The following is a 12673-nucleotide window of genomic DNA, read 5'->3' as shown; positions in this document are numbered from 1 at the left end:
CACACCCACCACTAGATGGCAGCAGAGCGCTTGCAGCAAAAGGACTGTCTCCTGTTTTACAGGATCTCAAATCCGCATGCATGCCCCATGCGTGGGGTCTGTTACACACACGTGGACAAAATTGTTGGTACCCCTCAGAAAAACCCACAATGGTCACTGAAATACCTTGAAACTGAAAATAGTAATGATCAATAGAAAGTAACTGAAAATCAAGTCATGAAAATCAGACATTGCTTTTGAATTGTGGTTCAACAGAATTGTTAAAAAGGAAAAAAAGAAAAAAAAATAAGGAAACTGTCCTGGACAAAAATGATGGTACCCTTAATATTTTGCGGCTCAACCTTTTGAGGCAATCACTGCAATCAAACGACTGTCCACAGGTATTTTGGTCCACTCCTTGTGAGTCAAACTGCTCCAGCTGTCACAGATTTAAGGCTGCATGTTTCAGCTTCTTCCACAGATGTTCAATAGGATTTATATCAGGGCTCACAGAAAGCCACTTCAGAGGAGTCCATGTTTTGTTCAAAGCCATTCTTGAGTATTCAGAAGTTTTGTTTTTTTTTGAGTAATTTATTGAGCATATTGATTAGATAGAGGCATCATAAAAGTATGTATCAAATATGCGACAACAGGCGTTAAGGGGTTAAAGTTTGTACCAAATATGGAACAAAATATGACCAACAAGGTTATTTCTTGATATTTTAATACATTAGCACATGATGTTCTGGGGCTGCTTTTCTGCATCTGCCATCTGCTTGAATCTGTGCAGGGTACAACGAAATCTTAAAGTATTAAGGCATTCTGGTGCAAAATGTGCTGCCCACTGTCAGAAAGCTTGGTCTCAGTCTCAGGTCATGGGACCTCTAATGGAATAATGACCCAAAAAACACAGCTAAAAAAATCTGATAAATGATTAAAAAAAATGCCCTAAAGTGGCTAATCAGTTACCAAAAACACCTAATAAATGAAATGAGATACTAAAAATATATTTGTTTCATTTTATAGATTTTTTTTTTTCAATAGAGAGTGTGATTGCTCATTCAGGACCTGGTGGTGGGTCCTGAGGCTAGACCAGTTAAGAACCACTGCTCTAGGCTGCCTAAACAAGCACTCTAGCACAGAGCCCTGCCTTGAACTCCATTACCCACAATCTTCTTGCTACGTTGTGCGTCATCACGTCATTCGGTAGGCATATTTCAACATGGAGGATACCGTAGCTGTAGAAAAGAGCCCGGTATGAATCAGTGACATTGTTTCCTGTTTTCTACTTAAAATTGTCAAAGTTTCTGTGGTAGGCGTTTGAGGATCTATATTTCAAAGTCTTTGTTGTTGATATTTTGTCGTAATCTTTAATTATTAGTTAGCTCGTGTAAACAGTTGATCCGTAAACCTGCCTATTCATTCTCTGCTCTGTGAGGTTGCTATGTCATGCAAGTAAGCTAGCTTTTAGCATTAGCATAATTTGTGCTCAAGTAGTTCTTCGATATAGGGTTTTAGAAAATTAAACGAATTAGTTTTTAATCCTGTGGTGAATGGTTTTATTGCACCCCAGTCCGTCGCATTTCTCTTTAAATATCCAGATATTCCTTACGTGAACGGTTATAGTCAGCTAGTTGTTCACGAGCTAAGGTTAGCTAAACCACTGTTTGTCTCTGATAGACTAGCTGTTGTACTAACTGTCACTGTAAACTCGTGTTGTTGTTTTAATCGAAGAGTTGGATTCGATTTTTTTTTCTTTGTTCCTGGACTAAAGCATCTTTCCACACATATATTTCTTCTCTATTTGGGTGAGATGAGCTTGGTGAAGGTTGTCAACATACCTGCTTTTCGATACCTTGCTCGTTTGTTATACAAGTAGAAGATGAGATTCATCAAAAACAAGCAGAAAAAACGCCTGAGCACTATTTAGATAGCGCGAATGGGTAGGGAATTTTGTTGACATCAAGAATGGGCCTAATATTTGATGTTCAAGACTTCTGTTTTTGTTGCTGTGGTAGCTAGATTATTTGATTTTACTAGTACTTCTATTATTGCAACCCTTGTTTGTTTTATTGTGAAGATATTGATATATTTTCAAACACTATATAGGTTTAGAAGATATTGTTTATACCGTCTAATATATATATTAAGAGCTTGTTGATTTTCAGAAATGACAGATTCTAGATCTATTGCTCAGTAAAGACCAATGACATTAAGAAAAACCACAATAATGTGCTTTTTTATCTCTACATAATCTTTTGAAAATATGGGGAATTTTCATAGTATGGGGCACTTTAGATCATTTTTACTTCGAGTTACAATATTATATCTTTGTAAACAACATGTTGACATTGTGAATCTGGTCGTTTATATAAGTCGAAGTTAAAAGACAAATGTCAACATTTTGTCACTTGGTTCATGTTCATTTAACTTAGAAATGGCTTTTTTTTCCCACTTTAATTATTTTTGTGTTTTTGTCATTTTAACAGGAAGATATGCCAGCAGTGCTGATCTCCAGACCCCAGACGGGGCTTTCCTTTCTGGCCCCAGAACCAGAAGATCTCGAGGACCTTTACAGCAGATACAAGGTCTGAAACCTGGTTATAAATTTATATTGAACATTTTAGCTGTACCTCAGCAAACATATTTAAATGTATTACTAGACTACACAGTGTTTTTGGCATGACACTGGCACTGGCAGATATTAGCTTGAAAAAAAATAAATACCATATCAATATATATATTAGTATGAATGTAGGTGTAGATTGATAAAAATATATATTTATGCTTATGATCAGATGAAGTTGGGAAGCCCATTATGACCCTTGAACATTTGCAGTGAAGCTACTACTTCCCTTCTCCTCTCTCCTCTACAATAGAAATTTGTGTTTATGTATCTGTAATGGCCAAATTGAGTTAGGAAATTTGAGCATATCTGATATGGGCAAAAATCCAATATCATGCATCCCTACACACTTATTGTTGAATATGTGTGTAAATCTATGGTTTGATTTCTAAAAGTGGTAAAATATTTTAGATATTTCACATTGATGACATTAGATATGTTAAATGCATAAAAAGTTATTTCTGTTTTAGTATTTGAAGTTTGTAGAAAGCTACATCATCATCTAAACGAAAAATTGTTTGCTATTTCAACTTTACTGTATACTGCACTGTTGATCTGCATCTCGCCTGGTTGTTCTTTCTTTGAAGTTTTATTGTTCTCACAGACTTTTACTTTGGTCGTATCTCAGATATTTGATGTTTCATTTAGAACATCTGCTCATCCTCCTTTGTGCTGTCATTTTATTGTGTGTTTTTAGAAGCTGCAGCAGGAGCTGGAGTTCCTGGAGGTGCAGGAGGAGTATATCAAAGATGAACAGAAGAACTTGAAGAAAGAGTTCCTCCACGCCCAGGAGGAGGTGAAGAGGATACAGAGCATCCCACTGGTCATTGGCCAGTTCTTGGAAGCTGTTGACCAGAATACAGCCATTGTTGGTTCCACTACAGGTAAGGAAGAATTCATATATACAGCCTCCATATGATGAGAATAATGTGCTCTAAATTCTAATTTTGATCAAAATTAATTTGGGCATCTAGTCGTGTTGGGTTGGCTAGAAATCCCAAAAAGCATCACTTGCAGTTCACGTTGTCACAAGAGGAATGTTTGGAAGATATGTTGGGGATGGAAAGCCTTTTCTTTGCTCTAGATCTTTTCACAAGTTGGAAAAGTCCACCCTATGTCAGTGGCTTGGCATTTGATTCACATATTCCATAGGTGGAGGCTGTGGTCCAGGGGCAGGTGGCTGTGGTTTCAATCTGACTTACCTGCATGTCATTCCTCATTCAATCTCTTCTTGATTTCTGACTCATCCATTTTCTTAGCAGTCAAACAATGGCACAAAAAAACCTATTATAAATCTAAAAAAGTGCACCATATTTAAAATAAACCTGAGGATGTTTCACAAAGAAAATTTTGATCTCAAAAAATAAATGAACAGAGAATAGAATAGAGAACACAATAACTGCATAGTTTTAAATGTCTTAAGAGATGTGAGATGTCTTTTCCTCTGCAGCGTCATGCATAGTGGCTTCAGTTTATGTTGGCAGCTACAGCTGTCTATGGGGATGGGTAATGAATTTGGCACAACTTGGCACAGCTTGTGCAGTGTGGGGATTTTTTAAGGAGTGTTGAAGCCATAGGCTCACCCCACTGCATGACGGACAACATGCATTCAGTTGATGGGGGGGAAACACCGATGATTTTTAAAATGCATTCCTATAAAATTCTTAATCAATTATTTGATTTGAGGGTTATTTGATGATCATCAGATTTTGAACAGTATTGATAAACATAGATCTCTCATGGAGTTTCAGACGCAATGGAAATGATTTTGTTAATTGTAAGTTTAGAAAAATATTTAAATCGTAACAATGATGAACCTGATGCTCACTGACTTAATTGTTGTTTATAGTTCATTAACAACACACACTCCCACTCTGTCAGGCTTTAATGCTCCTCATGATCCAATAAACGTAGAAAATAACTGTCACTGAAAGGAAATGCTTTTAAGATTCTTCTCATTTTTAGAGCTACAATTTTTGGTTTGTTTAAAAGTGAATCAGAAAACAAATTAATTAATAATACACTCCAGTGAAATACTGTTGTATTGATTTGATTAAACCTATGCTGAATATTTTGTTGTGAATACTCATTTGAAATGTTTTTTATATCCCACCTTATCAAATATAGACTCTTTTGAAATTTGGGACGTTTATAATCAGTTCAGTATTTTAACGTCCATTTCTCCTTTTTATTATGAACTTCTCTGGTTTTGTAAATTTTCACTGAAGTTTGCTTTGCAATGCCGTCCAATCAGTGCGTGATATTCAGTAAGAAGGCGTCTTCTTTAGTGCAAAGATTTCCTCTCATCGGTCCTCATATCATGATCCTTGATCCTCCATGAAGTGTAAGTGCTGGGACAGTCCTGAAGATTACAGTTTAGAAACTGCTACATGTTCAGCTGAGGACTGACCATTTAAGAGACTTGAGTGTGCTGATGGTCTAGTCTTAAGTGGTTTGTTCCCCATGCACGGAAGTCATTGGCAATCCAATGGCAATCCCCAGTCTCTCTCCCTGATTTCCTACTCTATCTACTGCTTAAAACCCCCAGTAAATCCTGAAATAAAATTAATGTTGCCTTGGGTCTTTTAAAAGAATTTTCAAAGATGTCTTATTTGAGTCAATTGAAGTTTGTAAAAATCAATATTGTGGTGACATCCTCTGTGCCAATACAATTTTTCTCCTGCTGCATTAAATTTCCAAGAGATGGATAGAAAATAATGTAGTATGCAATAAAACACAGAAATACTGACTGTGAAAATAAATAAATGAATAGATAAATCTAATTAAAAATGAATGAAAAGGCAGATGATGCATACAAACTGTATATTTAAAGCTTTACCATGCACAGCCTTTTAGCGTCTTTAAAGAAAACCTGGGAGAAATGTCCTGTGCACTGTCAAATTTTAATTATTCAGCATGTGGTACATGTTTTAAATGTGTAATGAGTTCTGTCCTTGTGTTCTCACTTCAGGATCCAACTACTATGTGCGCATCCTGAGCACCATCGACAGAGAGCTGCTGAAGCCGAATGCCTCGGTGGCTTTGCACAAGCACAGCAATGCCCTGGTGGATGTTCTCCCTCCTGAAGCTGACAGCAGCATCATGATGCTGACTTCTGGTAAGACACTCAGAGCCACTGTCCTCCCGAGGGTTTCCAGTCCTTGTTAGGAGCCCCTCAACTGAGACACCCGTGGTCCTTTCTATTAGTGTCACAAAGGATGTATTCATAGTTTGTACACACGTCTTGAGTCCTATCAAACATTAATACCTTTCAATTCTTGATCAGATCATATACATTAAAAATACATAGGTAGAGTGCTGGTTTAGTTTTGTCAGAAGAGGTGTTTCTCTATATTCCATTTAAATGTGTTTTAGTTTACTCCTATTATGATTAACATTCTACACATTTCTCCTTATAGCTCTACCTTCATGCTTATATTCATGCTTAAATTCTGTTTAGGGGTAATTACAATGCCTACAGTTCCTTGTAGGAATTGTTACACAGCAGCAAATTTTTTAATGCACTTTTCACTGGCCCAGCTCCCCTTTAGTGACCATTTGTGCATACCACCCCCACTCTCTTTTGCCTACTAAGGCAAAAGCCAATAAAGATATAAATAATAAATAATAGTATGTATATAATTTTTGTGAAATCATCAAAAATGGGCAGATTTGGCAAAGCTGTAATAATTGTTATTTCTTTTCTCTTTTCAGACCAGAAGCCTGATGTAATGTATGCTGACATTGGTGGTATGGATATTCAGAAGCAGGAAGTCAGAGAAGCTGTTGAGCTTCCGCTCACACATTTTGAGCTTTACAAACAGGTCTGACATTCAAGATAATGAGACTTTTTACTAACCAGAATATATCTTAACAGTTTTTTCATTCTCACTTTTTACAGTGAATGGAATTACATGTTTTTGCTCTCCAAAAATGTCGACAGTCTATACTAGATACCAATTCTGGTCTGTTTTCTTTCTTAGATTGGCATCGACCCACCCAGGGGTGTCCTTATGTATGGACCTCCAGGATGTGGAAAGACCATGTTGGCCAAGGCAGTGGCACACCACACGACAGGCAAGTCCCCCTTATAGACCAAAATGTGTTTGACTTAGTGAGACTCCAATCATCATGAGGGAATTATCAGTGCACCTGCTGCTGTCCAACAATAGAGAATAAGGCAAATACAAGGTGCCATTGTAAAAACTGTCTCCTGGTTAGTGTCAACATTCTGAGTATAGACTGGATAATGTGATATCCAAATATTCTCAGTGCCAGAGTACACAACTTTACAGTAGGGATAAAAAATTAAGAGGTTAATAATAAATAAATTCTCAGATATTTCCCACCTAATTCGATTTATTATTTTTTTTAATTGAGGTCTATTTATTTATTTTATCAGTTGCATTTTACAAACGTGAATTTAATTTCCTTTTGTGGGTGAAACTCTGAGGCTGTGCCACAGCGTCCCGAGTTGGGGTTCATTGGAAACGATTGTCAAAATAATAGTCAGGTGTGTGATGCCCACACAGTTGGTTTACTGCTCTCTACAGCACTGTAGTCTCCCCAGCCTCAAATCCTAAATATCAAACAGGTCAGACCTTCGATGGAATACCCGCCATAACTAATGAGAGCAAGCAGTGGGTAGAGTCACCATATTGGTGGCACAACTATACCTTCATCTCAGCCAGGATTTCACCATTATTCTTTCCTATTATTTTTTTTCTTTTTTTGCTGCAACTGTAACACACTCCAGGACAGCCATTTAGATCATCGTCCATGTTTGTTTTTCTTCTGAAGTCCCGTTCACTCGTTTTTGTGAGATCTCGTGTGGGGAATATTTACCGTGAAACCATCACCACAGGCAGCAGGTGTGGGGTCTCACAGTCTGGCGGTGTCATCTAGTGTGTGCATTCAGAGGATTATGGAATGGAAAGCAATTTCAAATAATCTTCATGTCTGTGATTTCATGTGTGTGGCCAGCCTTAGCTGCAAAGTTGTCTTAAAAATTGCACTACGTAGTTTGTTTACAGTAACACTCAGTTTGACATAGTCTTATCTGCATAAGAAACTAACTGAAATGAATGTCTCTGAGGCCTAAAAGCAAATCAGACTATCAGAAGAATATTGATTATCTCTGTATTTGTATTTAATTCTTTTCATCTCTTCCACTGGATCAGTGTCAAAAGAAAATTCATGGCTCTTGGACGAAAAGTATACTTTGAATTATGTTTTCTACAAAGAGGTTTAGAGTGAGTGAAATTGATTATTGAAAGACAGCAGGATATTTTTCTTTTAGTTTGCAAACTCTGGCTTAACATGAGCAGTGTCTAAATAAAAGACCTAAAAATATTGTTTACAAGTGCTATCAAAACTAACAGAATCACATAGAGATGTGTGATATTATCAGCATGATGTCTTTATTGGCAGATCTTGGCTCAAAAAGTTAAATACTGGTATCATATTTACTGCTGATATATTGGCTGAATGAAGCAGCTGGATATCATACATTGGCCGAAAATGTTGGTAAAATATATAGGAGCATCATCGGGTAAGGGTAATTGCTTTGAGTGCTACACTGTCAAAGAGGCCGGCCGTGATCCCTGAACATTTAGACTAAGCCCCAAACTTAACACAACTACCAGACTGTTGACTTTCCCGCTTCTCGCTCAGCTCTGTTTGACTCAGCCTCTCTTTGAATCACAGACACTTTTTACATTTAAAAAAGGTGTGAATATATCAGTGTTGGTATCAGCTAAAATAAGATTGGAAATATTGGCAAAATCCAATATCACGCATCTCTATCGCCCAGGCTTTAAGAAACAGGTCAATGATTGTGTCCATATAACTAGACAGTAAGGGAAGGTTTGTATTGTACTCAGTGTTGAGACATAAAAGTCAACTAATGTTCATAAAATTGTATGTTATGGGACTTTTTTAGGTAGAATGACCCATCCAAAGAACTGATATAATCTTTGAGATATTCATTGATTTCTATTTTAAAAAGACTGATTTTTATACTAAAAGGGACTTATACTGTATAGAATTTTGTGATAGATTTCTGCAACAGACAATGAGTAAAAATAAATAATCTTTTTATCTATTGTTTTTTTCTCCAGCGGCATTCATTCGTGTGGTGGGCTCTGAGTTTGTTCAGAAGTATTTGGGTGAGGGCCCTCGTATGGTGCGTGACGTCTTCAGGCTGGCAAAGGAAAATGCTCCAGCCATCATCTTCATCGATGAGATTGATGCCATCGCCACAAAGCGTTTTGATGCACAGACTGGAGGTATGCACATGTGCTGCTAACTGAATACTGTCCAGATCAAAAACTAAGTTAAACTGTTAGGAGAGTTCAGGGATTGCTTTTTTAAAAACTGAACTCATAATTACCTTTTTAAGATGTTTGCTTGTACATTTTTAGACATTAGTATGTACCCCCTGATCTTCCTTTTTTTTATTTCTGCAGCTGACAGAGAGGTGCAGAGAATCTTACTCGAGCTGCTCAATCAAATGGACGGCTTTGACCAGAATGTTAATGTCAAGGTGAGTGGAGTCGTACCTGTGTAGGAAAGCTCTTAACTGTTCCCCAGTGACTGCACTTTCTTTGTATTTGCTGACTTGGTGTGGCACTGATGGAGCCTGAGCCACGTCAGCGGGACATAACCAGCCTTTTTTCACTTTGTCGTTGTTGCTATGCCTCATGGCGGTTCATTCAGCTTAGAAAGCACCCAGAAGGTTCATGTTGTCAGTTTTCAGAACCTCAAATGCACATTTTGCCCTTGAGCTTTATGCGAGCACAGCTCACAAAGAGAGCCATGGGTATTTCAAGAGAGTGGCTGCTTATTTCTAGGAACTAAGGTTTTTCTGTGAAGTATTAAATTTCCTAAGGGGTTTCTGAGGCAGGGCACTTCTACAAATCGTGTTAACTGTACAACTGTGGCTTTGTATCTTTTATCTTTTTACTCTTGTCTGCTATAAAATGGCAATTACTGCTGCTTTCCACTATTTTTCTAACTTAATTTTGTAGTAGCACACTAGCAATGACAATGTGAAGTTTAACATTTAATCAACATTTTTTTGAATTGAAATCATTTTTACCACTCAAAGTTTTACATGCACCTTTTTGCAGGGAAAATTAGTCACAGGAAATGATGCATTGCCACATACTCCGTCTTAAATCATAGCTTCAACTGCTATTAATCATCTTGCCTACATGAGGTGCCATATTTCTGGCTACAAGCTCCAAACCATTACCCTAGATCCTAAATTTAACCCCATTTTCTTCACATCAGCAAAACAGAAGCAGGTTTTTAAAATGTACAGTTTACCATCATGTAATCACTGACATTTCAACCACCCCTTCAGGTGATCATGGCCACCAACAGAGCCGACACCTTGGACCCAGCTCTGCTGCGTCCTGGTCGTCTGGACAGAAAGATTGAGTTCCCCCTCCCTGACCGCAGGCAGAAACGTCTCATTTTCTCCACCATCACCAGTAAAATGAATCTCTCTGAGGAGGTCGACCTGGAGGACTGTATCCTTTTGGTTCAATAAGAGTGTGTCTTGACTATACCACACAACATAACACACCATCTTCACACACAGGAAATAAAATTTCAGTAGGTGCCATTAAGATACTCATTTTTCCACAGCAGGAAATAATCAGCAGGGCAAAACAAGAATACTTCATACTACTTTTCTTGGCCACATGTTCAGAGTTAACCTGCTCTTGTTTTGCCTCCTTTGTTGTGCAAATGTTTGCCTTGTTGTTTGTTTGGTGCTTGCGGACTCACACTACATGAAGGATAATTCCCTTGTACCAAGCATAGACTGTTTGAAATATGGACATACTCTGTAACTCCACCCATCGATGTCCAAAGAAGGATTCAGAAGTCCCACGATGGCAGTCTTCATATTTCATTGCTGATTCTAATCAACTTTTAGTTAGTTATGTTTTAGAAAAAGCAGCAGATTTAAGCAGGGTTTAACACCATGTCCTAACAGCCTGTGAGATGAGTTGAAATCATGAGAGAAAGTATTGAAGGACCATTTTTTATAACACTATAACTGGGCCTTTAACATGGGATCTTAGTGGAATTTCCTTTGCCTTTACAATCAACCTCAAGTGGACACTCAACCTGCGGTTTTTCCACATAGTCTTCATTTTTCAGCTTTGGAGGTTCTAAACCATATGTATTTTATTCTCTGGTTTACATGCACTCACACATCTGTGTGATCAGGGTATTTGGGTGGGTTTCAGTTCAAGACTAGGAGTCTGTCAAATACTCAAGTGCTGCAGTCATTGTGTTTCCAGTCTAAACAATGCAACAGGGTAGTGATCTAGTGAAGGAAAGCCTGTTTGTACCACTCTAAATGAAATATCCACAAACTAAGATTTTTTTATAGACAGTTTTCCCTATTTTATAGCTGAACTTCTTGTCATTTGAGTATGGACTTGAACACTTTATGGTCTTTAAAACAAATCCTGACCATCCTAGTTGTAGTTGTCTTTCTGCTCTGTTGCTGCACATTTTCTTTTTTCTATTGACTCTGTGAGCTGTCATGTCTGACAGTCTCTTTCTCATTGCACTGGCACAGAGAGATGCATTTTCCCTGTGACTAGTGATAAAGGCTGTCTCTTGAGTATATTTTATGTGTGCAGGTATACATCCTATTTGATTTACTTGCTTTGCAGGATAAAGTGAGGTTGTTCTGGACTGTAAATATTTCATGCAAAACAACAAATATGCAAAAACAAAGAATCTCAAAGACACACTGAACACTAATGACAACAGCTGGTTCATTTGCAATTTAAACAGCGCTGAAGATAAGAGACTGCAGCTCCTTTATGCTTAAATAATACTCAGATACACAGATGTTTGTACTTTGCTGTGTTCAGTCTTCCTTAACTGATGAACAGATGTGGCTCGACCGGACAAGATCTCTGGAGCTGACATCAACTCTATCTGCCAGGAGGTGAGCTTGAACTTCATCTGTTTGTTTATACATTCTCTTGGAGCATGGCTAAACAAAAGCTAGTAGAAATGTAAATAATCTTTGTGTATAATACAACTAATCACCTTTTAATTTGTTGTTTGGCTTCCTCCTGCTGTTTATTTTTTCCCTCAGGCTGGCATGCTGGCTGTGCGGGAGAACAGGTATATCGTCTTGGCTAAAGACTTCGAAAAGGCTTACAAGACAGTCATTAAAAAGGACGAGCAGGAGCACGAGTTCTACAAGTAGAGAGAAAATATTTCCTGAAAAAAAAAAAAAAGGTGTCCAGACACTCAAGTTGAATATTGATTTGTGTTAGTGTGTCTGTAACTACAGTGTGTCTTTTATGGATTTGCAGTCCCTGACTGACATTGATTTTGGTCTAAATTTACTCACTGCAGCACAAGGCCTAATGTCAGCTTTGGCCCTGTGTCTCCAGCCTTTAAGAGACACACCACCATGAGATGTTTTTTTTGTACAGGCACTCTGCTGGTTCCCTAAAATATCTGGCCCAACTGTAGCTAGGATAGAACATTTGTATCTATATGTACTCACTTCACAAGGCATAACTTTAAAGATTCATTAAAGATGTTTTCCATAAAAAACAAACCATGGTCATTGCTTTTTGTGCTTTGAGGTGTATTTTTGTATACCATTAAAGTGGTAGTGAGGTATTTTTAAAGTATGAGATGTCAATAGTAGGTTTATTAGCCATGAGAGCTGCCTGTCAGCAAGTTCGTTTTAAAGAGAATCTGGCCCCTATGCATGCACAGTAGCTAGGCTACATGGCTATGCAGATGGGGTCATTTGCTCCACGTGATTTCACTGATTTAAAAAAAAACAAGCCAAAACACTTTTTAAAGCACATGGGCAGAGGATCATGTTAAGTATCTGCTGATAAAGCATGACAACTAAGTGAAAAAAGTAAAAAGCTGAAAACTGAACTGGCACTATTTTGCTCTGGCAGTGTCCATTTACTTTACAAAACCAGAACATTCTGTTGAGCATTTACAGGACTAGATGTACTGCTTAGGAAACTGTGCTCACAACACATTTAATTAAAAATAGTTTAA

General features: G+C 37.7%; 1 protein-coding gene across 2 annotated transcripts; it reads left to right on the top strand.

Annotated features, from left to right (window-relative positions):
- The first annotated feature begins 1165 nt into the window (after nt 1-1165).
- On the top strand, nt 1166-11892 carry psmc4 (proteasome 26S subunit, ATPase 4). Of its 2 annotated transcripts, none has more exons than XM_041794480.1 (11): nt 1166-1234; nt 2469-2567; nt 3303-3489; nt 5577-5723; nt 6320-6429; nt 6589-6682; nt 8725-8892; nt 9073-9149; nt 9972-10140; nt 11527-11582; nt 11736-11892. In XM_041794480.1, the coding sequence occupies exons 1-11, from the start codon at nt 1202-1204 to the stop codon at nt 11847-11849; spliced, it is 1254 nt and encodes a 417-aa protein (XP_041650414.1). In that variant the 5' UTR covers nt 1166-1201; the 3' UTR covers nt 11850-11892. The 2 variants fall into 2 exon arrangements, with proteins under 2 accessions (XP_041650414.1, XP_041650415.1); XM_041794481.1 differs by having other exon boundaries at nt 1202-1291.
- Nucleotides 11893-12673: the final 781 nt, after the last annotated feature.

The sequence above is a fragment of the Cheilinus undulatus genome, linkage group 8 (genome assembly GCF_018320785.1).
Source record: "Cheilinus undulatus linkage group 8, ASM1832078v1, whole genome shotgun sequence".
NCBI classification, from domain to species: domain Eukaryota; kingdom Metazoa; phylum Chordata; class Actinopteri; order Labriformes; family Labridae; genus Cheilinus; species Cheilinus undulatus.
The sequence above is the reverse complement of the archived record's forward strand: the minus strand, read 5'-3'. Positions and strand labels throughout refer to the sequence as shown.

Excerpts from the sequence above, each read along its gene's own strand:
- psmc4 (XM_041794480.1), top strand. The coding sequence starts at position 1,202 with ATGGAGGATACCGTAGCTGTAGAAAAGAGCCCG. Across the intron at positions 1,235-2,468 it reads TAGCTGTAGAAAAGAGCCCG|GAAGATATGCCAGCAGTGCT; the intron begins GTATGAATCAGT and ends TCATTTTAACAG. Across the intron at positions 6,430-6,588 it reads ATTTTGAGCTTTACAAACAG|ATTGGCATCGACCCACCCAG; the intron begins GTCTGACATTCA and ends TTTCTTTCTTAG.